Below are 26,494 nucleotides of genomic sequence, written 5' to 3'. Positions count from 1 at the left end.
AGGAGCTCATCCAGGAAACTGGTTACCAAATCTTTAGCAAATTTCATAAGGATTTTTTAAAAGAAATATTTTCTAAACACACATGTAAAATTATGTTATGGAGGTCTTATTTTAAATTACAGTGGGGCCGCCGAAACCGGTTTGGCTCAGTGGATAGAGCGTCGGCCTGCGGACTGAAAGGTCCCAGGTTCGATTCCGGTCAAGGGCATGTACCTGGGTTGCGGGCACATCCCCAGTAGGGGGTGTGCAGGAGGCAGCTGATTGATGTTTCTCTCTCATCGATGTTTCTAACTCTCTCTCTCCCTTCCTCTCTGTAAAAAATCAATAAAATATATTTTAAAAAAAGAAAAGAAAAGAATGTACATTCTAAAAAATAAAAAAATTACAGTGGGGCCTTGACTTACGAGTTTAATTCGTTCCGAGACCGAGCTCGTTAAGGAGCTCATTAAGGAGCTGTTAACTCAAATTACTGTCAACTCAATGCAAAAAATCAGCCGAGAGAGCTGGTATCTCAAAAAACTCGTTAGTCGGGACACTCGTAAGTCAAGGCCCCACTGTATTTAAATTAAGTTGTTATTGAAAACAACTTTTTTTAAAAGGACCTTCATATAATGTGGGGCTGTGTTTACTGAAGAGTGCTGTGTTATCTCTGCCATTTCTGCTTTGCCTTTTCTCTGATGGAAAGGAAATGGTTTGGGCACTCCTTCTACGTCCAGGAGGTACCTTTGGCCTCTTCGCTGTATGAATCCAATTTGGAGCTGTGTATACTGTATGAAACCATCTATTATATAAAAGGTTAATATGCTAAGTGTCCGTCTGGGTAATGACGTCACATAGTAACGCCCGCTTCCTGTCCTTAGCAACGACTTGCTTTATAGCCAGGTGCAAACATTTCACACTTTAACCAAATGTCTGTGAAATGTTTTCCTGGGCCTCATCTCATTTGATCCTCACAGAATTCCTGGAGTAGGTAGATAGGAGACTTGGTGGAATCCTATCTTCTTTTCATTAGCTGGAAAACAGAGATTCAGGAAGCATAGAAACTTGACCCGACTGAAAAGAAGTAAGAAATGGTGGACCTTGAAAATGACTTCAGGTTTTCTCACTGCACAGAATATAGTCAAACACTGCTGCAGGTAAATATTTTACCCTTTGTTCTCCCTGCGTGATCTACAATAATAATCTGCTTTGTGTTGATATTTACTGCTGTGTTGCTGACAATTACCTGAAAAAGAAGTTGGGGTGCTTCACTGGGCTGGAAAAAGTTTAGCTAAATCAGAAAGCAGGTCTAATTAAGCAAGTTTATTCTATATCTATAAAAGGCTAAGTTGACTTGCGCATTCGCGATACATATAAAGCTCTCACTGGCACCAATCGCATGCCTGTGTTTCCATCTGTCATTGTCGATCGTGAATTTTGTTGACACTTCTATTATAGAGAAAGGGCGAATAGCGATATTAAAATATTTCTTCTAATTAATTTCTTTTCAATGTGCACAAATTCGTGCACCGGGCCACTAGTGTTTGAAATAAGGTTCCTAATAAACCTTTTCCTGCATGGAATGTCACTTAACTGCCTGCTTTTAATTAATAACTGGGCATTAACTCCTAAATAGTGCCATCATCATAAAACACAGTCCAGGCCCCACTGCTCACCATTGAAGTATTAGACAATTATGCAGTATTCGACCAGACTCTGAATATGTCTAATTTGGGAGAGAATGATGCCCACATATATCTTAATGGAAAGAATGACCAGACCTTGGCAATGTAATGGCTGCTAAAAGAACAATAACCAGCTCAGCTTACACTCAGAATGCGTTCCCAGCAGAAAAAGAGATATACTTGGTAGAAACAGAAAAATATAATGAAACGGACTTCTGTTGGCAGAGCATATATATTTATACATTCTTCTGTGTTTAGCTCAGTGGTTCGAAAACAGTTCCTGGAAAGACTGCAGGACACAAATGTTTTCCATTTGAGTTTGTACATTTCACCTAATTGGTCCCTGGGACAAGGTTCACTGCTCCGGAGGTGGCTTGGCTCAGTCTTTAACAAACACAGTAATGAATTTCAGGTTTGGGACAGAAAATGGCTGCTCCATATCAGACAATCATGAGAACTTGGAATTGTTTCCCACGAAACTCTTAAATAGCCATGCAAGATCACTCTGGGTAGTGGGCTCTTCTGCTGCCTCCACACACATAACTGAGTTACTTGCTCTGGGTACTCGGGGCTTGCCTACTTTTAAAACCTAGATTTGGCAGATTCCTTCACTTTTGTAAAGGGAACATTGTGGCCGAAAATAGGGCAAAGGTGATCTGAGTGCAACTGGACATATTGAAGGTCACTTCAGAATAACCTTAAAGCGAGAAGATTCATTTGGGCGGAGCATGCTTGTTTTGTTTTTCCTCTCAGCTGTTTGAAGTAAATGAAAATGCAGAAGAAAGTCATCTTTCATACATTTTCATGCTGACACATCTAGCAATAGTTAGGGATTTTATCTCATCTGATCCAGCCCACCCGAAAAGTCAAGGAAGTGGGTAATTGAATATGAAAACTTGTTTTATGTCGATGGGAAAGAAGGCAGCTAAAGTCACAGACACCCCTTAATCAGAGCCCGAGCTGTGTGCCCTCACCCCAGCCTGCACACCTCGGGCAGAGTTTCCAAACACTTAATTCTGACTCTCTTAGAAGACAGACACAGTTATTCGACCTGGCAGATGACTTGCCTATATCCTCCGAGTGAGTCACAATTTGCATTGGGCCAGCAGGAAAATAGTAAAATAAATGTTGGTTCCATGAATTCCTTTATCTGTGAAAGATGGACCATGGGCTGTAATTTCCTTATGGAGTGGGGGAATTGCCATTTCTCTGTGTGATGCTGTTTGTCCCAGTTGTGCCACTCATCATGTGAGGTGTGCACAGGCTGTGCCAGTCTCCTGTCTGGGCCTCCGTTTCCTCCTTCCTGATCGAAGCAGGGTGGGTGGGATGACCTCCTAGGGCCCTTCCTAGCTTTTGCATTCTCGAGTGCAGCTTCTGCACATAGGAGGTGAGGGCATCAATTGGTCAACTACAGACAACTAGGGTTGTCCAGTGGATAAACCCTTCAGCAGACAAATGTGAACAAACAGCAACACTCAAGTCCGGCAGAAAGTTTGTGTTGGGCTTGCTGGAATGATCGGAGGACATTCTGGGTGGGGAAGCACTCCTAAGTGTGGGCAGGGCTTGTCAGGTGGCAGTGCCCCCTCCGTGCGGGTGCTCCCTGGAGGTGGCCTGCTGAAGATCATGACGGGCAGCGTGAGGTGCTCAGGAGACAATCTGGCACCCGAAGGTCTCGGGTTCCTCCACACGTCTGACTATCCCTACCGACCCAAACGCCCTGGCCTTGTACATTGGCGAGTTATGTCACTTCTAAAACGTCTGTTTGGTTACTTTAAAAAAAAAAAAAAAAGAAGAAGATAATATCTTCTTTTCGGTGTAAAAAGCTTAAGATAATGTATTTTCAAGTGTCTAGCAACTAGGTGGAGCTTGACCAATAGGTAACTAAAACCAGCAATTTGTAAAAAACAATAACAGACAAACCAACTAAGATAACCTTATGTGAAAGCCACGGGGGAAAACACTAACGTGTAGTGAGTAACAGTTCACAGAGTATTTATTTACAGATGCAGAGATTACCTGCAAGGTCCCAGGGTCACAATACTTGGAAATAGTAGGTTGGGGATTTAAGTCCTCTGATTCCAAAACACCGTTGTGTTCCTTTTACAATATGCTACCAACACACCATTACACTTGGTTGATCTATATTATAGTTAAGGTCAAACTTTGGTGATTCGGGAAAAGAAAATAAATGATCAGAAATGGTAATAGTTCCTGTTTGGGGTGGGGTGGGGGAGGTCTGTCCTTAGGCCCCTTTTATATCACCACAGCGGCCATTTAAGACAAACCCAGGAAACCCTGGCCAGCTGCTCCTCGCTCTGTGGGATCTTCGTTCCGAAGCAGCTCCTGGGGATAGCTGGGAGATTTGAATATCTCTGGGATGTCACTGTCCAGCTTGGAAATAATTTTATAAATGGGTTTCTTCCAGGAAGGATCTGAGTCTTTCCCTGCGGAGACAGCCCTGAAGAACTCCTGTAACGTCAAGCTGGCGACTTCCAAGAAGCAATCCGGGACCTGCATTCCGAACGAGACACACAAGAAAGAGAAGACATGAGGCTGGGAAGCCCTGGAGCCCTGCAACCTCACTGCCCGGCGCTCCTGTTCCCAGGGCGGCTGATAAGAGCATCCCTGCTCTACTGGGCCCTGATTCTTGCAGCCGTAGGAATCCCCTGCTCCCTCATATCGACTACAAACCTTAAAAGGCTGTACCAATGAGACAGCCCTGGGAGAAAGCCTATTAAGGACAGTCCCTTGGTAGCAGGAGCTGATTCCACTCATGGGAGACATTCTTAAAGTGGGAAACTCTGACTCTGATTGACCGGAAACCTGTGGTTCAAAAGAGGTGTTTAGCATTCTTTTCCTTAGGGCGCACCATGGGAACGAGTGCCCCCAAGTTTATGACTGTCGTACCTCATCCCACCACCTTTAGAGGCTGGACCCATAGGCCTTGGAATCATTTCTGCTTCCAAAATCAACCATGAGGTTGAGGGGGCTAAAGAATCTGTTCCAGGACCGCACTCCGACTGGCACCCACAGGTCCTCCCGACTCAGCCTGGCCCAGGCCTGCCACACTGCATGCCAAGCGACCACCCCACCTGGGGAGATGCAGCAGCACTGCCTGCCCCACACATCCTGACCCCACACGCCTCAGGCGGTACAGTCTGTTTTACCCACAGGTCAGCTCAGTTGCAAACATGTTGGGATGGAGCACCTGACCAGCACATGCCAGCGAGTCTTCCCTTTCCCAGAGGTATCAACACACTGCTCATGGTGATTACAGTCAAGTGAGAGATCAGAAGAGGCGAGTGGGCCGGGTGACCAGACACAGCTGGCACCTGCAGAGCAAGACACCAGGCGCACAGAGCTGTCGGCTGCACGCAGGGAAACGCGTGTCCGGAGGCGGAGTTCTCTTAGGCCACTTGCTCTCCCTTTACTGATGCCTTACCTCTAAGGTGCTACCACAGGACTAAGAAGCTTGAATATTGTTTGTTCATTATTTCCAGAAAGGATTTGAGATGACTTGCCGTGGAAGGCCCACAGAGAAAACGGTTCAAGTGAGAATAAAGATAAGAAGCAAATGATGGACAGAAACTGTTGTGAAGAAAACTTGGGCCAAGCCTAGGTGCTGCAACTGAGCCCAGCATTTAGTCCTGGGCCTCCTGTGAGTTGATAATCATGGAGGATTAAGCCTAAAGTGGCATAACACCTGGCAGACCTCTGCTTATTCAGTTTGCAGCATCCACCTGTTGAAGAGGAGCTATGGAGGCTATAATCTTTGCAGATGGGACAGAGGTTAGCCCGGGCTGCCCTGGCTCTCGATGATGTAAAGACAGACACACAGAAGGGGATCTTTTCTAAAAATCCAACCTCATGGGACCCAGGTACATGGTCTTACCTCAAAGTCATTCCCCTTGTTATAGTGCATATTGAGAGCTCGAAAAAGCTCTGAGTCGCGGAGAATCACGAGCATTTTGGGATTTGTGACGCCATCTGAAATTGCCTGCCGGGCAGATTTCTCCATTTGGATGTAATAGAACTCTCGGAAGTTGCTGAACCACTTGATCATCTGGGAGGTGATGCAGCGGTTGAACTGCACAAGCAACAAGGTCCATCAGTCAGCCATTTACCACCAGGTGCTCAGGGGTAGAACTGTCAGCATCCAGTTCAACAGCAGATTAATCAGAATGGCTTCAGCCAACATGGAAAGGGCCTCCTTTGAAAAAGAAGCCATGGCCCTAGCCCCGTGGTCGGCAAGCTGCATGCGGCTCTTTGGCCCCTTGAGTGTGGCTCTTCCACAAAATACCACAAAATAACACATGCGGGTGCGCATGTACAGTGCGATTGAAACTTCGTGGCCCATGCGCAGAAGTCGGTATTTTGTGGAAGAGCCACACTAGAGGGGCCAAAGAGCCGCATGTGGCTCGTGAGCCGCCATTTTCTGAGCCGCAGTTTGCCGACCACTGCCCTAGCCGGTTTGACTCAGTGGATAGAGCATCGACCTGTGGCCCAAAGGGTACCAGGTTCGATTCCAGTTAAAGGCACGTACCGTGGTTGCAGGCTTCTCCGGCCCTGGCCCTGGTTGGAGGCAACCAATCGATGTGTTTCTCTCACATCGATGTTTCTCTGTCCTTCCCACCCTTCTTCCACTCTCCCTAAAAAATAATAATAATAATAAAATAAAAAATCAATGGAAAAATTTCCTCGGGTGAGGATGAGGATTAACAAAAAAAGGAGTAGCAGTAGCAGCAGCCATGGCTATTTTCTAAGCCTATTCAGTCATGTACAGAAAAAATCTGGATTAGCTGTAGTGCCCACTAGAAAAAAAATGTATTTTGATGTCCTGGATTAATGAAGGTTTTTCACCCATGGAAAGCTTGCCATTTGGGAATGTCCAGGGTCAAAGCCAGTTTGGTACCAGCTTCTGCTGTGGCTGGGCCAATTGTATGGCAGCCCCAGAGCCTTCTGCCAGGTAAGGGGCCAAGGGAAGAAGTGAGTGTGCAGATCAGAGAGCAGTTTATCAGCAACTTGGAGTTGCAGAATGAGTGGAAATCAGAGCTTGGTGTAGGGATCAACCAAGCAACAGAACATGAGGGAAAGACATGGGAAAGGCAAAGGAATGACATATATACAAAGTATTAGTCCTAACCCAACACCCAAGGGAACAGAGGCCCTTAGAAACTCTATGGCAGTGGTTCTCAACATTCCTAATGCTGCGACCCTTTAATACAGTTCCTCATGTTGTGGTGGCCTCCAATTTCATTGTTACAAATTGAACATAATTAAAGCAAAGTGATAATCACAAAAACAATATATAATTATATATGTGTTTTCCGATGGTCTTAGGCGACCCCTGTGAAAGGGTCGTTTGACCCCCAAAGGGGTCACGACCCACAGGTTGAGAACCGCTGCTCTCAGGGAACAGACAAGGTCTGGCTCCAACCATCAGAGCTTGATTTTCCTTGTTGTCACACTTGATCTGGATGTACCTCACTCCCTTTGAAACGCAGCTATTTGAATGCCAGTTCAACAGTGTCCAACTCTCTGTATATTCTGTCTTTTTCGAAGTGTCCTCAGCAAAGACAGAACACTAGGCCAAAGACACCATTTACTAATGTTTCTCACTGCCCCCAACTTCCTCCCCACGTGCTTCTGGGTATATCTACAGCTCAAAAGCTCAACTTTCCTAGCTCAAAGTTATTCATGATTATTCAGCCAAGTCTCACCCCTGAACTGGAAATCACACCAGTGCGGCCAACATTAAGGGGAGCTAAGGTGTGCACATGATGACCTGGCACTTGCCTCACACCTCACACGGGGCGACCCAATGCCACTCGGGAGTTGTGAGAAGCTGACACTCAATAGGATGAATTTACCTGGACGTCGGGGAAATACGCCTTCAGGAGGTTGGAGCTGGGGTAGCGTGTGAAGAAAAACATTAGTTTGGCCTTCTTCAAGTGACCAGGATTTAGACCCTCCTGGATGTATCCCCGGGTCAAGGAAAATGAACACCAGTTTATCAAATAATATCATCAAATTATGAATTAGTTGTCCTGTTTCTTATGGTTTTTATTTTTATTTTGGTTGAATCCTATATTTGCTCCATTTCTGTGTCTCTGGCAAGTCTGACCCAGTAAGCTTTTTCCTCCCGGGTGCTGAATACCATATATGACAGCACAGGTGCAGAATTTAAAAACCACCTTGACGTGTAAACGTTCTGTGGCATAAATCAGTTTGTTGTACTTTGCATCTGCTTTCAGAATAGGATGGGAAGAGATGGCAGCTCTTTCCCAGATAAACCATTTGAAAACCCCAAGACTTCCTTTCCCTTCTGCCTCAGTTTCCTCATCTGTAAAATGAGAAGAGTCAACTCGATGGTCCCCATTCTCACTCTCATAATTGCCTTTGCAGTGTTTAAGCCAACAAGCATCTAACCAGACAGTAGCAGGTCACTGTTGACTTTGCCTCAAGGAACTTGAGCTGCAGCTCTGCACCTGCTCTCAGTCCGCCTGGAAGAACGTCCCTCCTCCTTCCTGTCTCAGCTCAGCAGCTTCCTCCTCGGGGAAACCTCTCCTTGTCCATTTACTGTCCTCACCCTGGGCTACCCAGGCTCTTTGCACATTCCTCTGTTGTAGCAATGACCTTATTAGAATTTTCACTGCATGTTTGTCTCCCTGTTTAGACTGTGAGCTCCTCAGGGGGCAAGGACCTTATATTTTCATCTTTGTATTCCACGTGCCTAGCCCAGTGCTAGGAACATAGTAGGTGCTCAATAAATGTTTGTTAGATAAAGGAATGAGTGAATGATTAAATGGTCAACCTTAATCCATGCACAACTAGGGAAACTGTCTTCCAACCCATACCTCAGTCCTTCCCCTTTAACAAGAGCAGGGAGCTGTGATATGACTGCCTAGCACCAGAGTGGGAGGGAAACGAAGTGTTTTACACAGGAATTCTAAGCATTGCCGGGGACAGTCCCAGGACTGGGTGAGAAGCTTTACACAGAGGACCTGGGAGCTCTCGGGTCCGGGAGCTAGAGCTTTAAGACTCCTTAGTAGGATATACCAGTGTAGCCAAAGGAAACCAACTGATTAGAGTTCTAGCTGGCCTGGCACTCAGGCTGCTTCCTGAAGCCCCTTGCTCCCTGCCTCATTGGCACTTCTTATTCTTCTCATAGGTTCACACATGCTGTGGAAAGAATCCTGGACTTGGGCGTCCAAAGACCCAGTTTCAGATACTGATTTTGCCACCAACTAGCTGTGTGAGTTTGGGCAAGCCACTTACCTTCTCTGGGCCATTTCTAAATGTAGAATGCAGTGGTGACAGCTTGGCAGTCAGATCCTGGGTCTGAGTCCTGGCTCTGCACGTGTCTGTCTTGGGACTTTGGGCAAGTTCACTTTTCTGCCCCACTCTCAGAGACCGGGTCTAACTGTAGTGCCCACTAGAATGCTTGGGGCCCACAACCTCTCATCTGAAACACTGGCCAAATGGAGGCCAGATTTCAGAATTCTGTTCCTTCATGCAGGTCCTCTGGTCGGTGTGCCATATGTTAGTTAACCCCACAACAGAGGCTGTGGCAGCCGTCTGTAATCCAATACATTAATATTTCCACAGCCAAATGGATGACTATTTACACTAAGTGGGATGATCTGTAAGTAACTTCCAATCAGTGCAGGCCAGGTTTGCCACCAAAAAACAAAGCTCCCATCAGCCTTAGGGAAAAGAAATCATAGGGATTTTCAGAGCTTTTCGAGTTTCAGAATGTAGCTCAGCGGTAGTGGACTCGTACGTGGGAAATGCTGGCAGCAGTGCCTGCCACAGAGAAAGTGCACAGCAAATGCCACCTCGTTATTAGCTGCTAATCACACCTGCTTCACCTATTTCAGGGGGATGTCATGAATGTGAAAGTTCTTTTAAAGGTCAGAGTTATCTTGCTCTTAAGTGGCTTTTATGACCCATGGGAATAAATCTCTAATGCTGGAATGTGGGAATTTTGGGGGTTCAGGATGCTGCCTGGGGGCTCCAAAGCATTCCAAAGGTAGCCAAGTACCTCACCTGTGCAGCCAGGCCCAGCGCATGGGCCCTGAAGCTCTCTGAGCCCAATCCTCATTTCACAGGGCAGGGCAGGCGCACAGTAGGTGCTGGGAAAGATCAGCATGCCCCTCCCAAGGGAAGCACAGCAGAGAATCTTTGGGGACTGAGTTCTTGAGTTTCTTCCACCACTGCCTGACCTTCACAGGGAGTCTTAACCAGACAGGTAGCCTTTCTCGCACAGGGTGATCGCCTAACAAGAAAGTCTGTCTATGCTGATATCTCTGTAGCTCCAAGGTCCCCTGCTGCCTGCAGAGGCAGTGGTGGCAGGTGACGTGTTCTTAGCATTGGTTTTATTGTTGCTACTGCCTGCCTGGAAAGCACCCGGGTGCACCCAGCTTTGGGGTGTTCCCAACATCTGTGACCAGCAGGGGGCGCACATAGCATTCAGGACAGAAGAGCCAGCCCTGGTGTGGCAATGAGCCGGTCCCACCCCATCCTGCCGCCCTTAATACAGCTTGCCAGACTGTTCACACTGCAGGCACATTGACCTCTGGACACTCAATTCAGGGCCGCCCTTGAGAAGCAGCAGCGTGAGCTCAGCTCAATTTAAAAAGGCAACACCCCAAAATGTGTTGTCAGGAACTTAAGTCCTACAAGATACTTGTTGGTCACATGAGTTTGGGACTGCATACATTCCCCTCTTAGAGCTTCACATTGGACTTCAGCATGTTAAAGGCTCTGAGAAGTCCCGCAGCAAAGACACTAACCCAGTATTTACTGAAACTACTTCTTTCCCCCTAAGTCAGCAACTGTTAATATCCGGAGAGAGCTGTACTCTGGGAAACACTATTTAAGAGAGGAGTGCTCTCTTCAGCAGCACATATACTTAAATCAGAACGATACAGAGAAGATTAGCATGGCCCCTGCGCAAGGATGACACGCAAATTTGTGAAGCGTTCCATATTTGGGGGCGGGGGCGGGGGAGAGCCTGCCTAAAGGTGGCAAAGCTGATGCAAAAGGTCCAGACCCCTGCACACCTCAGCCTTCCTCAGGGGTCTCCTCTCCCTCCACATGCCCAACCCCACTTTAGTCCTCTCAGCTGCAGCTGAGACGCTGTTCCTTACACCGAGGGCTCCTTCCCCCCTCCCAGTTGCCTCAGGTCTAGTCCCTGAGGAAAATGTCTCCTTCCCCATCTGGCTCAGAAGTGTCTGGGCCCTCAGATCTTCCTCATGAATTATCTAGACCAGTGGTCCGCGAGGTCCCAAAGGTTGGTGAGCACTGATCTAGACAGTGCAGGCCTTTTGCCTGGAGAGCCAGGAGGCTGGGGGAGCCAAGCCTCAGGTGAGGTCATTCCTTCGACCCTTTCTGCTGAGGTGTGTAGGCAGCTGACAACCAACGTATGGAGTTTTTCCTTCCATAGCGCACTTACCATATTTTGGAAGCTCATTTGAGTTTAAAAACAAAATCCTTTCAGACCCAAAGCCATTAAGTGAGTAGTGGTAGAATCTGATGCGCCAGGGAGAATGAAGTGTCCCTCCCAGCAGGCTTAAACCCCGGAGTGTGGGCACCACTTTCTCGGGAACCGAATAGCAGTGAGCCACAGGGGAGGAGGCCCAGAAGCAGCGTTCAGAAGACCATCAAGAAAGCAAAGCCGCCCTAACCGGTTTGGCTCAGCGGATAGAGCGTCGGCCTGTGGACTGAAGGGTCCCGGGTTCGATTCCGGTCAAGGGCATGTACCTTGGTTGTGGGCACATCCCCAGTAGGGGGTGTGCAGGAGGCAGCTGATTGATGTTTCTCTCTCATCGATGTTTCTAACTATCTCTCTCCCTCCCCCTTCCTCTCTGTAAAAAAATCAATAAAATATATTTTAAAAAAATGAAAAGAAAGCAAAGCTTCCCCCCCCGCCCCCCCCCCCCATGCCATGCAGTTCTCTGTCCCCACCTCCCCGCCTTCCAGGGTTCGCTTCTCCGGGCTGTCACCGGGGAACGTCCCCTTCTGGTAAAGGATATGTGGACTGAAGGGAACGGGAGCACCTCGGCGGCAGCCTGCAGGCCCCCCTGCTCCATCTTCACGGAGGGGAGAAAGGGCAGCTTCTCCAGACAGGTGGGAGCCAAGGGCACGGGGTACTGCTGGCTCAACACCGACGGTCGCAGTCTGACAGCTCCCCAAGGTCGCAGGCCAGACTCCGGGGAGGAGTGACTTTGGGAAGATGCGCCCTGGGGGAGACGGCCGCTCCAGTGACCAGGGGGTCCATGGCCCAGGAGCTGACCAAGAATCTGACTTTCCTGCATGCGGGAAGGCACGGCCATGGCACAGTTTGTTGGGGGGGCCTGGCAGGGTTTGGAGGTCATTCTTGGGGAGACAGGGTATCTAGGAGAGAGAGGCTTGGCCAGTGATGAGTTTCCCAGTGGGCATCCAGCCTGGGGCTGGGCCCCCCTGGGCAAGGCGGCCAGCGGGAGGGGGTTTTCACAGGCACCTCCCTCAGGTGAAGTCTCGCTTCTGCCCCCTGGCACCAGCCCCTGGAAGCTTCGGCCCAGCTGAGTCAGGTGGCCTGGCGGGTCCAGCAGTACCTTTTGCAACACTGAGTCCACGGCCTGGGACACTGCCCCCGTCAGTTCTTTCCTCAGGATCTCCAGCAAAGCTCGTGTTCCAGAAGGAAGGAACCTGGCTTCCTCTGGCTGCTGACTGACCTCAGCCACTTTGTGTTCGTCCACCCCAGGGAGGTCCCCACTGGAACCCTGGTGGCGCCCACTGTCCATAGCCCCGGGCCGCCCACAGCCATCCCTCTGCTTGGCACTCCCAGGGCCGGGCGCCGAGTCCCGGGGCTCGGCCTGCAGGATGTGCTCCTGCAGTCGTCTCAGCTGTTGCTTCAGCAGGCGAAGCTGTTCTCTCACGCGAGGGCCCCCCTTCCTGCTGCCCTGGCTCCCGGCAGGGCCCTGGTTTCAGCGGGGGTTGCTGCATGGGAAGGTCCTGCTTCCTCTTCCGCTCCCGGGCCTTCTCTGGGCAGCTGGGGCCGTCCCTGGCTCGGGCACCGCCGAGCACCAGAGGGTTAGGGGAGAGGCACATGCCTCGGATGATGGTCTCCACGCGGGCCCTCTTTGCCTGGATGTGCTCATCCCAAAACCAGTCCGGGTCCGTCAGGCTGGGATTGGGGACCTGGTTCCAGGGGAAGGAGGCGCCTCTGCCCTGCTCACGGGGCAATGGGCTGCTCCTCCCTTCCATACAGGGTTCTGCTGGCTGGGGACAGGCCCGGGATGGCGCAGGAAGCAAGCCAGCGTTCGGATCCATCCCCTGCTCCACACTCACTTGCTCGGAGGCTGTGGGCTTGGTTGAAGCTCCGTGAGGGAATCCCTTCTCCTAAGGTCCTCAGCTGGAGGTGCAGCCGAATGAGCCGGGTCGAGGATTCAGCCTCTGGGATACCGGGGCTTCGGAACCTCCCGGGCTGACTCTGAAATGAAAGACAGGAAGAACGCGGTACATGTGACGTTCAGCAGTGCTTTTCGAACTTGAATGTGTGCACAGGTCGCCTGGGGACCCTGTCAGAATGCGAATGCTGATTCCCAGGCCTGCGTGGGGCGGGGACCGCGTCTCTCACCAGCCCCCAGCTGCTGTGGTGCTGCCGGTTTGGGCCCACACTTTGAGGATTCCCAAGAGTGAGTGATCCTCCAGGGAGGAAGTTCTGCCAGGGCATAGCAATAACACAAGAATGGCAATAAAAAAAACGATGACAGCCTACGGCATAACTGACATGATGCCAAAACCTTCACATCCATCACCTGATTTAATTATCATAACTCCCTGAGGATGTGGTCATTCCTACTTTACAGGTGAAGAAACCGGCTCAGAGAGGTTACAAAGTTACTTGGTGAAGTCATACGGCTAGTGAGTGGCAGGCTGGAGTCCAAACAAGATCTGTCCGATTCAGAGTAACTTTCTCAGTGACTACCTGCAACAGAGTCACCGGGCACTTGCTAAAAACAGCAAATTCAATAGCCAGTTCTGCTAAATCAGAGTCCCTCAGTGTTGGGGCAGGGAACCTGCCTTTGAAACAAATCAAAAATTGAAAGCCAGCTGCACCGCTCCTGGAAGAATCAGGTGATGCGTTCATTTGCATGCGCTGGACATTGAACAGCTATTTCGTATGAAGCACCTCCCATGCCTCAGGCCTCTGGGCACTTGGAGAGACAGTGGTGACAAGAGCCGCAGGGTTTGCTCTCACGGAGCTGGCTGTCTAGCAGGGGAGAGAGAATAAACAGTTTATTTTCAGGTCCTGAGACCTGTTGAGAAAAAGCACAATAGGGATTGGAAATGAAGGCATGGGGGAAAGGAGGGAGCTATTGTAGGAAAGGCTGCCTTAGGCTGTTTTATTCCCACAAAGTTTCAAGATACACTCACTTTAACCTGGAGGCTTCTGATAGCAGGTCTGAGGCACTTCGAGTTTACGAAACATTTGCACATGTTACCTCATTGCACCTCACACCGAACTTGAGAGTCAGTGTAATTCTCCCAGCCGAGTGTGGCTCTCAGTTCCAAATCTTTTGTGCAACCACACTTCAGCTACCTCCCTGCAGGTGAAAGGACTTTTCTGTCTGTTAAGCAGATTCCTCCCTTCCTAGAAGAGGTAAATGATTCTCCCCCCTCTATAAACTTCCCCTCTCCTTTGTTCCTCTTGCACAAATGCTGTCAGGAGAGTTTGCTTTTGTCTTTCCACCTTCATCCTAATGCTTCCTTGGAATTCTCTACCTCAGGCAAATCTCAGCTCTTCTGTGGCCAGTGGGTCCTCGTCCGTAGACATGGCCATGGCCTCTACCTGCAGCCTCCTGGCGCCTAGCAGAGACCCCAACACAAGCTCCCTGGGAGCAATGTCGCTCCGCACTCCGGGGCAGAGGCGGGAGGTGGTGAAGCTGCATGCCACCATGGGGAACATGCCGCTGGAAGAAGGCCAGGTTCTAGGGTCAGAATTACCAGAAGGTTGTTGCTTTGAGTAAGACATTTGTAAATTACAAACAGAAAAACAGATGACTTGAGCCTGGCCTGTGTGGCTTTGTTGGTTGAGTATCATCTCATGAACCAGAAAGTTGTGGGTTCAATTCCTGATCAGGGCACACGCCCAGGTTGCAGGTCGGGGTGCGTATGGGAGGCAATCAATAGATGTTTCTCTCTCTCCCTCTCCCTTCCTCTCTCTCTAAATCAATAAAAATGTATTTTAAAATAATTTTTAAAAATAACTTGACAAATTAATATAACTTAAAGAAATTACTATTGCCAAGTTTAATCTAACATCTTTGGAGTCACTACCCTCAACACTCACCTATGTTTTTTTATAAATTTATTTTAAATTACAGTTGACATACAACATTATTTTAGTTTCAGGTATACAACATAGTGATTATATACATTATGAAGTGATCACCCTGATAAGTCTAGTGCCCTCTGACACCATACATAGTTATTACAATATTGACTATATCCCCTAAGTGGTACTTTACATTCCCATGACTGATTTTATAACTGGCAATTTTTACTTCTTAATTCCTTTCACCTTTTTCACTCATCCCCTGAGTCCTTCTCCTGTCTGGCGACCATCAACACTCACGCTGAGCTGTCCTGGGCTTTGTGCTCCCCGAGCATCCAAACTCCTTCGTGCCTCATGTCTTTGTACTTACTCTTCCCTCGGCCTGGAAGGCCTTTCTCCCACTTTCCCCCCTGATAAACCCCGACTCCTCTTCTAAAACCCACTGCAATGTCACCACCTCTCTAACCTGATCACATGTCTTCCCCTTTAGACTGCGAGCTCCCTCTGTGTCTCCAAGTAGTGCCTGGCTGCCAATTGTCACCCAATAGATGTTTGCTGACTCCGTTGAATTAATGGTTCTGTATGCGCTTCATTTATTAGTAAACTGACTTCTCATATTAGAGGTACTTTATTTCAGATTCATGTAGCACCTACATGGAACAAAGTCAATACAGAGAGAGAGGGAGGAAGAGAGAGAGACCACACATGTGCAAGAGAGAGCATAGACCCACACACTTTGCCAGATCTCCCTTGTGGGCATTTAAGGTAGGGTTTCTGAGGTCCCATGTAGTCTGTGTGCTCCAGAAGCCAGAACTTCTAGGGACTCGGTGTGTTTCATGAAGTAACAATCAGCAGGAATGTCTCGAGGCCGGAACCTGGAAATGCAGCCAGACTGCACTGCGGTCGGGCACCCAGAGATGTCTGTGCCCCTCTCGGCAGGACAATCATGGCAACTCTGCATCTGGGCTGAGAAACAGGAAACCTCTGTGCTGGGGGCAGCGTGCTGCCCAAAGCCCTTCATCTGGGTGTGGCGTGAAGCAGCACTGCTCTCTGTTTGAAAATTAACTAGCAGCGCTCTCCTATCCACTGATAAAAGGAGCAATTGCCACAGCCCTTTAAAAATAGCTTTCCTGCTCTTCTTAGATTATGAAAGTAATATGGGATCGTTTTACTTTGCAAATACAGAAATGTATGAAGAGCAAAAGAAAGACGCCTATAATGCACCTTCCAGAAAAAAACCACAGAAAACATTTTGGTGTTCATTTTCTTCCAGACTTCTTTCTCTGTGTGCAGATAAATTTACATAATTTCTCATAACTATATGAATTGTAAAAGCCAAAAGAATGGAATTATAGATACATAGTTCTATAGCTTCACTTTTTCCTCTTTCATGTCAATGAAAATCAATCTACATCATCATTGTGAAAGCTGATGAGATTGCATTGCATGGATGTACCCTAATTGATTAAATAAAGTCCCTTTGATAGATTTGTTCCTGTGTGTTCACTGTTATAGCAGTAGAGGCAGCATAGCATGAAGATTGAGAGTGTGGGCCTCTGAGTCAGGTTGCCTAGACTTGATTCCTTAGGGCCACTTACTAGCTTTGTGGCCTCTCTGTACCTCAGCGTTCTCATCAATAAAATGGGAATAACCATAATACCTACCATATCACAGGGTTTCTGTGAGGAGCCAATGAGTTAACGGATGTTAGGTTTTTAGAATAGTTCTTGGCATCTAGTAAATGGCTGATAACTGTTAGCTGTTCTTACGATTAAGAGTCATATTGAGAGGAACACTTCTCTATCTACCTCTGTGGGAAGGTAGATCCTATCATTTCCTTAGGATTTTTTTCTAGAAGAGGAAATTCTGAGTCAAAGACTAGGCAGGTGTTAAACATTTTGTTTGTTGCCCAAATGCCCTCCAGAAATGTACCAACTGGGAGTGAGGATGAGGGACTGATGAAGAACTTTCCATTTTTACTCTGCATATTTCTGTATTAATTGCATTTTTAGAAGAATGTTTTCATGCCCTAGCTGGTTTGGCTCAGCGGATAGAACATCGGCCCACAGACTGAAGGGTCCCGGGTTGATTCTGGCCAAGGGCACATATTTTGGTTGCAGGCTCGATCCCCAGGCCTGGTTGGGGTGTGTGCAGGAGGCAACCAATCGATGTGTCTTTCTCACATTGATGTTTCTCTCTCTCTGTTTCCCCTCTCCCTTCCACTCTAAAAATTCAGTGAAAAAATATCCTCAGGTGAGGATTAGCAACAACAAAAAAAGAATGTTTTCATGCATTATTTGTATATATACTTTTAAATGGCCTATTTGTTCTCTTACCAACATATCTATAAAAGAACACATATCCCCTCATCTTCATCAACATCGGGCATTGTCAATCTTCTAAGTCTTTGCCATTCTGAGTGTTATCTCATTACTTGTATTTCTTTGATTCTCAGTAGTCTTGCTCACTTTTCATATATTTTTAGGAAATATTTATGTGGTATACATTATAAAGCAAATACCTTTATACCATTTGAGTTAATATTTCTACATCTAAGAAATAAAATCAAGAAAATAGGTAATAACCACGGATTTATGTCAAAAATGATTATCCCAGTATTATAAGAGTAGAGATTGGTGAAATAATTATAAAGTATGTATCATGTATAAGAGACTGTATTATGCAGCCATTATTTTTAAATCATATTTAAGAAGAGCTTATAGAATATTTTATAATAAGTGGGGGGGAGAAATTATATACAAAGAAATTAAATACAAATTTAAAAAGATTAGAAAGAAATACATTAAAATGTAAGCAATAGTTCTTTATGGATGATGGAACTATAGGTAACTTCGTTTCTCTACTTCTTTTTCTTTTCCTTTTAACTTTTATTGTTGAAAGTATTACATAGGTCCTCCTTTCCCCCTATTAACCTCTCCCAGCCCTCCCCCTTCCTCCGCCCTTCCCAGGCCCTCACCACCCCATTGTCTTCTCTACTTTTTTTTTCTGTATTTTCCATATTTTCTATGGGTATATTTTTACTTTTCAAATTTTAAAAAAGGCAACCTTTGCCTTTAGTAATTAGAAACTTGCACTTGAGGGAGAAGCTGTGCATGTGTGGAGGAAATCTCTGTTCATTCTGCTCAATTTTGCAGGGAACCTAAAACTGCTCTAAAAAATTAAGTCTGTTAAACAAACAAAGCTCGCATTTTCTCTCACTGAGTCTTTCCCAAATATATATAGATTGCTGGGCACCAGACATCAAAAGCCCCACTGGAGAAGCAAATTTTGCTACCAACATGAGCACAGAACACTGGGCTCATGAGATTTCTGCGAAGAGGTTGCATAGGATTTTACAGCTACAGAGCGTGACATGGGGGAGGGTGAATGTTAAGTAACAGACGTAAGAAAGAAGCCGTGTGTCGTCTCCTTTCAGCTGACGTGTTAGAAGAAAAGACAGGCAGCGTCTGCAAGATTATCATCGCACAGATCACGGCTAACCTGGGAGCCCTCCTCCCCGGACCTCTGCGCCCCTCTGTGGTCTCCCCGGAGACCTCCCAAGCTCTGCTCAAAGGGGTAGAGGGAGGGGTTCTCGCAGGCCGGCTGAGACCACATTTAGGGGACTGCCAACGCCTCTGATACATTTCAGCAGGGCCACCAGGGAACCAATCAATAAAGCAAGGCGGCTACGGGGTCCTTCGGTAAGAGGCACCAAGGGAAGCCCAAGAGGTGCTAACTCTTTCTCATCACACACTGATGCTCGCTCCAGATGTGTACCAGGAGGGCTATCGTGACTTCCTGATAGAGTTCCTGCCAGGTTTTTGGTGGGAACATTTCGTGTTTCTCTTCATTTCCTAGACTTAGTTGGATTCCAATTGCACCAGCCTTGTGCCTAGTAGATAACCACCCACAATATTGTTAGGAAAATGCCTTCTCCTGAATCAACCTCTCCTCTGCAGAGGCGACAGGAGCTAAGGGCCCACCATGGGCCCATCATAATAGTGATCACTTAATCACACATTACACACACACACACACACACACACACACACACACACACAGTATTCCTGGGCCATTAAGTACTTCCCTCTCGTCCTTACCAGGCTCGGCAAACTTTAGCTGCCAATGTAACACTTGTTCAGTAGCACATCTCAGGGTCAGGCAGTATTTTTATGCTTGACTCAGGTGTTTTCATAGACAACCTCATTTCTGTCTCATTCCTTCAGATGGGGCCACTGGGAGGGGTCCTGCATCACCCCCGCATGGACCATCCATCGCTGGCCCAGCCCTGAGAGCTCCCTGCCCCACTGACTGCTGGTGGAAATGGGGAGAGGAGGTCAGACTGACGGCTCAGGCCACACAGTCCTGACCACCGACAGACATACAATCAAGTCAGAAGCCATTACGGTCGGCGTCCCTGGAGCCTATGGATTTAGCTTTTTTTATTTTTATTTTTTAAATTTCTTTATTGATTAAGTTATTACATATGTGTTGTCCCTGGAGCCTATGAACTGCTGAACCATCTACCTACCGGGTGTCGGACCTACGTAGGATGCACTAGCTTTGTGTGGCCTTATGCAAGTTAACTTCACCTCTTTCCCCCCGTTTCTTCCTCTGTAAAATGGGGTTGATAACAGTGCTGTCTCCTAGGGTTGTAGTGAGGATCACATGTAATAACACATGCCCAGTGCCTGCACTGTCCAGCCCTGATAATAGTAACTTCTGGAAGGCCCCACAGCCCCGAACGTTTGTGCTGGAAGGGACTTAGGGATGGCCTGGTACAATGAGCAGTTTCCAAACTTTTAGATTTCAACCACTGATAAAATAAAATAATGGGACCAGCTTCAGAATGGCTAACATTTTATTTGCAGGTAAGAGCACAAAAAATAAGCATACAAAAGACTACAATTTACTATCATTTCTGTTTCGTAAAAGAAAAGTATCTTAACCACCATGTTTAACAAAGAATGAAGGGCATAAATAAATAAATTTAGGTTTGTAAAAAAACCCATACCTTGTCTGTTGTGAAACCAATGAAAACATCACGAACCAGTGTTAGGGAACCTCGATCTTCATGCCTTGACCTTGCTCTATGGATGAGGCAAACACAGCCCAGAGAGATGAAGTGACAGGCCGCAGATCACACACAGTGGCTGCGATGGCTTACCGCTCTCTAGGAAAACACCCCTGGATGTCAGAGATCCTTCCATGGGGCCGTGAGGGAAGACAGGTGCCCTGGGCTGTGAGGCAAGAGGTCTGAACTCTACCCCCAGCCATTTGCCCTCAAGCCTCTGCCTTTTCCACTTTGCTAAAATAGGGATGATAATCGCCCCCTCGCAAGGCAGGTGTGAGCACCTAATGAAAGAAGAGTTTCAAAAGTGCTCGGGTACTTCGGAGTGCGAGGTCTCTGTGGCTGTAGTTCACTTGAAAGTATTTCGGCCAACAAAAACAGATGGAGCAAATACAGCAATAGATCAACCATTGTTAAACCTAGATGATGGGTACGTAGACACTGCCAGTCTCTCCGCTTTTATTTAAACATCTTAACAATAAACATTCCATCCTTTTTAAAAGTGCTCGGGCAAGGTAAAGGGAAGGGATGGTGTTACTCACGGAGAAGATGCCTTCGGGTTGGTCTGAGTCCTGGGCTCTGCGGCCAGGTGGGGCCCACCACCCGAGGAGATGGAGCGGTCCACCCTTCACCAGGCTTGGGCTCACGGAGCCATGGTCAGGAAGTGATTTTGGTTTCCCTGCTTCCTCCCCAGTCAGGCCTGGTGCCTGTGGCTGGGTGAGGGAAGTCTTCTGCCCCTTCTCAGTGCAAGGCACGCGGTCTGACAGCCCCAGCCCTGCTACAGCCCTGGGCACTGGGGACAGTGGGGGCTGCCTAGCACAGCCAACCAGTGTGGGGGGCTTATGAATATGCAGATAGAGGCCACAGCTGGTTGGCTGACCCCCTGCCATGTTCCACCCTCCACTTCAACTCATGCCCAGAAAAGTCAGCTAATAGAGGACCCTCCTGACATGCCATCTCTTCTGTCCTTGCCTACAGACCTACCAGCCCCTTGAAAATCTGGGGATTGAATTACTCAGCGTCTCCCATTGCACTGGCCTCCAACAGGGAGCTCCTGGCTGCTGCTTCCAAATCCCCCAGCGAGGCAGCTCCAAAGTGAACTTCTTCCTCCCTGTATCCTCCCGAAGATGCTGAAACAGCCCAGCACCGAAATATGGCGTCTCAGCTCTGCAGGAAAGAGAGGCCCTGTGGCTTGTTCCTCCTGCAGAGGTTCAAACCCTGGTGGGGAGGCTGTTTGCTGGGCCCACAGCCCCCATCTCTGGCAGAGCTGGGGAGAACTCACTGGCCAGATCACCTACACCTGAACATCATTTGAATTCTGCCATCTTCTCCTCCTTCCGGTTGGGAAGGGGAGTGAGTGTCGTGAAATACAGCAATCAAACTCAATGAACTTCAGCTCAACTTAACATGGATAAATCCTCAAAACGTAATGTTGGGTGAAAGAAGGAGGTCACAGAATGATACAGGCACTGTGACTCCATTTATGTTACATTTTAAAATAGGCCAAACAATGTCTAGGTCTTCATTGAGTATTCACCTATCATTATTTTTAATTTAAAACTGAATGGAGAGATAGATAGATGGAATTTACGTGTCATGCATCATACAAAGCGTATCGTCTCTATTTATGGAGCCCAGAAATGGAAGGATAGGTTATAGCCCCATCTGCCATTGGTCAATAATATTCACAAATATATAAGCGAGGCTGTGAGTTCAGACCACACATAAGAATATAGCGGGATTTCAGGTAAGGGAAAAGAGTGCTGCCCTGACCAGTTTGGCTCAGTGGATAGAGCATCGGCCTGCGGACTGAAGGGTTCAGGTTCGATTCTGGTCAAGGCCAAGTATCTTGGTTGCAGGCACATCCCCAGTAGGGGGTGTGCATGAGGCAGCTGATCGATGTTTCTCTCTCATTGATGTTTCTAACTCTCTATCCCTCTCCCTTCCTCTCTGTAAAAAATCAATTAAAAAATATACATATTTTTTTAAAAAGAGTGCTGTGCGTATTTTTTAAATCTTCACCTAAGGATATGTTTTCCATTGAGTCTAGAGCAGTGATGGCGAACCTTTTGAGCTCGGCATGTCAGCATTTTGAAAAACCCTAACTTAACTCTGGTGCCGTGTCACATATAGAAATTTTTTGATATTTGCAACCATAATAAAACGAAGACTTATATTTTGATATTTATTTTATATATTTAAATGCCATTTAACAAAGAAAAATCAACCAAAAAAATGAGTTTGCGTGTCACCTCTGACACGAGTGTCATAGGTTCACCATCACTGGTCTAGAGAGAGAAAGGAGAGGGAGAGAAACATTGATGTGAAAGAGAAATGTATGGGTTGCCTCCCATATGTGCCCTGACTGAGGATCAAACCTGCAGTCTGGGTATGTGCCCTGACCAGGGATCAAGCCCCTGATCCTTTGGTGCATGGGACGGTGCTCTAACCACTGAGCAATTCCACCCAGGGTGCTGTACGTATTATTTAAGGCGAGCTGACACTCTGTGGTGTTTTTCATTAACTGAGCCATTATTAACCTTCCTAGAAACAAACATTTTTCTTATATAACTTGAAAGTACACACGTCTTTTCCTCAATTGAAAAAATTGGCAAAACTGAGTATAGTTTAGGACACGTGTGTATTGAAACTACAAAGTGAGGGGGTGGTTAAATCATAATTCAGTGCAGCAGTGGTTAACTGTGGGAGGATCAGCAAGGAGGGCCACACAGGGCTTTTCCATTCCTTACGATGGGTGGTGAGTGTGGATATGAAGCATCCATCTTATATAAAAACTGCTGTTTGAAATTTTAGCCCTGCTATTTTTGCTCCTGTAAATGCTTGCTTGCTTAAATAATAAGGAAAATAAGACTACTTTCATTCCAGAGAAGCCATAAACCTTCCCCAGATGAAGTTATCAGTGCTGGCACCAGGCCAGGCCTTTGGTTGAGGTCTCAAAGCCCCAGCACATAGGGCTCTTTAAGAACTTGCAAAGGGGACCGGAAAACCCCATATTTGGGAGACAAAGAAGGTAAAAAGATATAAATAGGGAAACTTCCTCCATGTTGGGGCCCAGAATTTGAAATACAGTTTTCTGGCCTGTGTGTAATAATAATAATAATAATCCTATATAATAAAAGGCTAATATGCAAATCAACCAAACACTCAACGCAGGAGCTGCCCCCTGGTGGCCCGTGCACTCCCACAGGGGGAGTGCTGCTCAGCCAGAAGCTGGGATCAAGGCTGGTGAGCACAGCAGCAGCAGCGGTGGGAGCCTCTCCTGCCTCCACAGCAGTGCTAAGGGTGTCTGACTGATGGCTTAGGCCTGGTCCCTGTGGGGAGCGGAGCGGGCCTAAGCCATCAGTCAGACATCCTCCGAGGGCTCCTGGGCTGTGAGAGGGCACAGGCTGGGCTGATGACTAGCCCCCTCTGCCCCGTGCACGAATCTCATGCACCGGGCCTCTAGTAATAATAATAATAAAATGTAACTCCATCTCTCTAAGCGTTGCTTGGTTCTTCTCTGGTCATCTGTAACAGATATCCCTTTTATTATTTTTCTTTAAACCACACACATGTATTTTTTTTTAAATATATTTTATTGATTTTTTACAGAGAGGAAGGGAGAGAGATAGAGAGTTAGAAACATCGATGAGAGAGAAACACCGATCAGCTGCCTCCTGCACATCTCCCACTGGGGATGTGCCCGCAACCCAGGTACATGCCCCCGACCGGAATCGAACCTGGGACCCTTCAGTCTGCAGGCCGACGCTCTATCCACTGAGCCAAACCAGTTTCGGCCACACACATGTATTTATACGCTCTTTTGAATGTATACTTTACATTTTAAACATTCTCTTTTGAACCATGACTGTAACATCTAAGGTTAACCTCCTGTCCCAGTCGATGAAGGATAAATGCTTTGCCACTTGATTCAGGCGTGGACTTATAAACCTTAGATAAGAATCTCAAAAATTGCCCTAGGCAGTTTTGCTCAGTAGATAGAGCGTTGGCCTGCGAACTGAAAGGTCCCAGGTTTGATTCCGGTCAAGGGCACATACCCGGGTTGTGGGCTCGATTCCCAGTGGGGGACTTGCAGGAGGCAGCCGATCCATGATTCTCTCTCATCATGGATGTTTCTATCTCTCTCTCCCTCTTCCTTCCTCTCTGAAATCAATAAAAATATATTTTAAAAAAGAATCTCAAAAATTAATTATTTAAAACTAAAACAATGGGGGAGGGGGAGGGGAGTGAGGAGGAGGGGGTCAATGGGGGAAAATGGGGACATCTGTAATACTTTCAACAATAAAGATGAATAAAAAATAAATAAAAAATTAAGTAGCCATCTAAAAAATACAACAGCAACCCCTCCAAGGGATTGCCATCGTTCTAATTACTGTTCTTGGGTTCTTTAGCTGCACCCAGCAGTATTTAGTCATTCTACTTGTATCTACTGAGTATCTAAAGAGGACCAGGCAGTATGCTCTGTGCAGAGGATAGAGGAAAATTCAGGCACACCTCAGAGATGTTTCGGGTTCAGTCCGAGACCACTGCAATAAAGCGAGTACCGCAATAAAGCAAGTTGTAATCTTTTTGCCAGTGAAAGATCTGGTCTTCAATTTGTAAAAAATGAAACATCTGTAAACTACAATAAAATAAAGTGCAATAAAATGAGGTATTGGGACATCTCTTTCCTCCTGCTACTCTGCCCAGTAGAGGAGACAGACAGGTAAATAGGACATTATAAAGCAATGTGGAGATACAGACACAATGTTTTGCAAGCACAGAAGTTATGTTAACTCTGCCCCAAGGGATTAGGAAGGGATTTTAAATCGCTTTGGGGGATGATGAGGAGTCCTAGGTAAATAAGAGTTGAGAACAACCCACACAAACATTTGAAGGAGAAGCACCTTGGGGCTATGCTGGGTAGTGTGGGTGGGACTCTCACAATGTTGCCAGAGGCCAGGTACTTAGTCAAGCTGAGGAGTTTGGACTTTATCCTGCCAATAGGCAGAAGCAATTGAAAGACTTTAATTAGGGGAGTGACAGGATTAGATTTGAATTTCAGAAGAATCTTTGACGCAGGTGTGGAGGATAGAGAAAGTGAGTGGTGCCTGCCCAATGTGGTTCAGTGGTTTGTGTGGCTCAGTGATTGTGTTGCTCAGTGGTTTGTGTGGCTCAGTGATTGTGTGGCTCAGTGGTTGTGTGGCTCAGTGGTTGTGTGGCTCAGTGATTGTGTGGCTCAGTGGTTGTGTTGCTCAGTGGTTGTGTGGCTCAGTGATTGTGTGGCTCAGTGGTTGGTGGCTCAGTGGTTGAGCATCATCCTGTGCACCAAGAGGTCGCTGATTTGATTCCCAGTCAAGGCACATGCCTGGAGTTGCAGGCTTGGTCTCCAGCAGGAGGCAGCCAATTGATGATTCTCTCTCATCATTGATGTTTTTCTCTCTGTCCCTCTCCCTTCCTCTTGCTCTCTCTAAAATTAAAAACAACAAATATATATATTTTTTAGAAAAGAGTGGAGACCCAGGGAAAATTAGGAAACTTAAAAAATAAATCAGATGGAATGGGGGCTGGGTGGAGGGGGGTAAAAGGAAAAATGGGGACATCTGTAATATTGTCAACAGTAAAAAAAAAGTAATAAGCCAGGTGAAGGATGCTGAGGACTTGATCAGGGGCAGTGGCAGGCAAGGATGTTCTTCCTATTTCTCTTCAGGGCTTCTGCCAGTCCCTCCAGAGCCCCAGTGGCAGTGCTTCCAGAGCTTGGATGAGTGAAGGCACCACAAAGGTCCCGAGGACCCAGCAAGATGACTCACCTCAAGGAACCAATGTGAACAGGAACCACGTGGCTCCCTCATTCATTCTTCCTGAATCCAGTCAGAAGCTTACAGAAAACTTTTTCTATTAGGAAGGCGAGCTAGGAAACTACAGAAGAAAAGGGGGTGCTCTGTGCTTTCACTTTGAAGATAGGGGCAGAATGGTCTACCCAAAGCCCGGAGGCCCAAATTCAGCCCCAAGATATTTACTGCACACCCAGCCGATGCCAGTCTCTGTTCTAGGTGCTGGGGATGCAGCGTTGAACAATACACGGAGCTCATCTTCTGGGGGCAGAGTGACCGACGAAGAGCCTCCCACACGCACAGGGTGTCGGAGGATCCACTGGCCTGGCTGGAGGGGCTGGAGCGGGCGCGGGGAGACCAGGAGATGCTGCTGCAGACGGGAGGCCACCGGGTGAAGGTCCCGGCCAAGGGCGGTGGGAGCCCTCCTGAGGTTCCTCGGAGTCTGTTTCTTTGCTCCGGGCTTAGGGAGGCAGGGAGGTGACTAGACTATTGCTTTTTAAATTATATTTGAGGAACCGGAGGCTCAGGGAGGCCATGCCACCTGCCCAAGGCCAAACAAGTGTCAGATCAGGCAGGCGAGGCGCCAAGGCCCGCGTTCAAA

General features: G+C 47.3%; 2 protein-coding genes and 1 non-coding gene across 3 annotated transcripts in view; 2 read left to right on the top strand and 1 right to left on the bottom strand.

Annotated features, from left to right (window-relative positions):
• Positions 1-3,482: 3,482 nt before the first annotated feature.
• PROX2 (prospero homeobox 2) lies at positions 3,483-12,914 on the bottom strand. The gene is given in 5 exon segments (XM_023762180.1): positions 3,483-4,175; positions 5,557-5,751; positions 7,535-7,642; positions 11,702-12,628; positions 12,630-12,914. Coding segments are annotated over 5 exon segments (1,752 nt in total). The 3' UTR covers positions 3,483-3,938.
• Positions 10,554-10,660, top strand: LOC111827868. Its single transcript, XR_002831614.1, has one exon. It is a non-coding gene; the product is annotated as a U6 spliceosomal RNA (small nuclear RNA).
• Positions 12,915-14,485: 1,571 nt separating the features above from the next.
• Positions 14,486-26,494, top strand: part of DLST (dihydrolipoamide S-succinyltransferase) — a 33,764-nt gene continuing 21,755 nt past the window's right edge. The window contains exons 1-2 of the mRNA XM_023762179.1: positions 14,486-14,646; positions 26,113-26,306. Of these exons, the coding sequence (XP_023617947.1) occupies positions 14,486-14,646; positions 26,113-26,306 (355 nt within the window). The remainder of the gene's footprint in view (positions 14,647-26,112; positions 26,307-26,494) is intronic.

The sequence above is a fragment of the Myotis lucifugus genome, unplaced genomic scaffold (assembly GCF_000147115.1).
Source record: "Myotis lucifugus unplaced genomic scaffold, Myoluc2.0 scaffold_235, whole genome shotgun sequence".
In the NCBI taxonomy this organism is placed as follows: domain Eukaryota; kingdom Metazoa; phylum Chordata; class Mammalia; order Chiroptera; family Vespertilionidae; genus Myotis; species Myotis lucifugus.
Note: the sequence above shows the minus strand (reverse complement) of the source record. Positions and strands in the feature narration are given on the sequence as shown.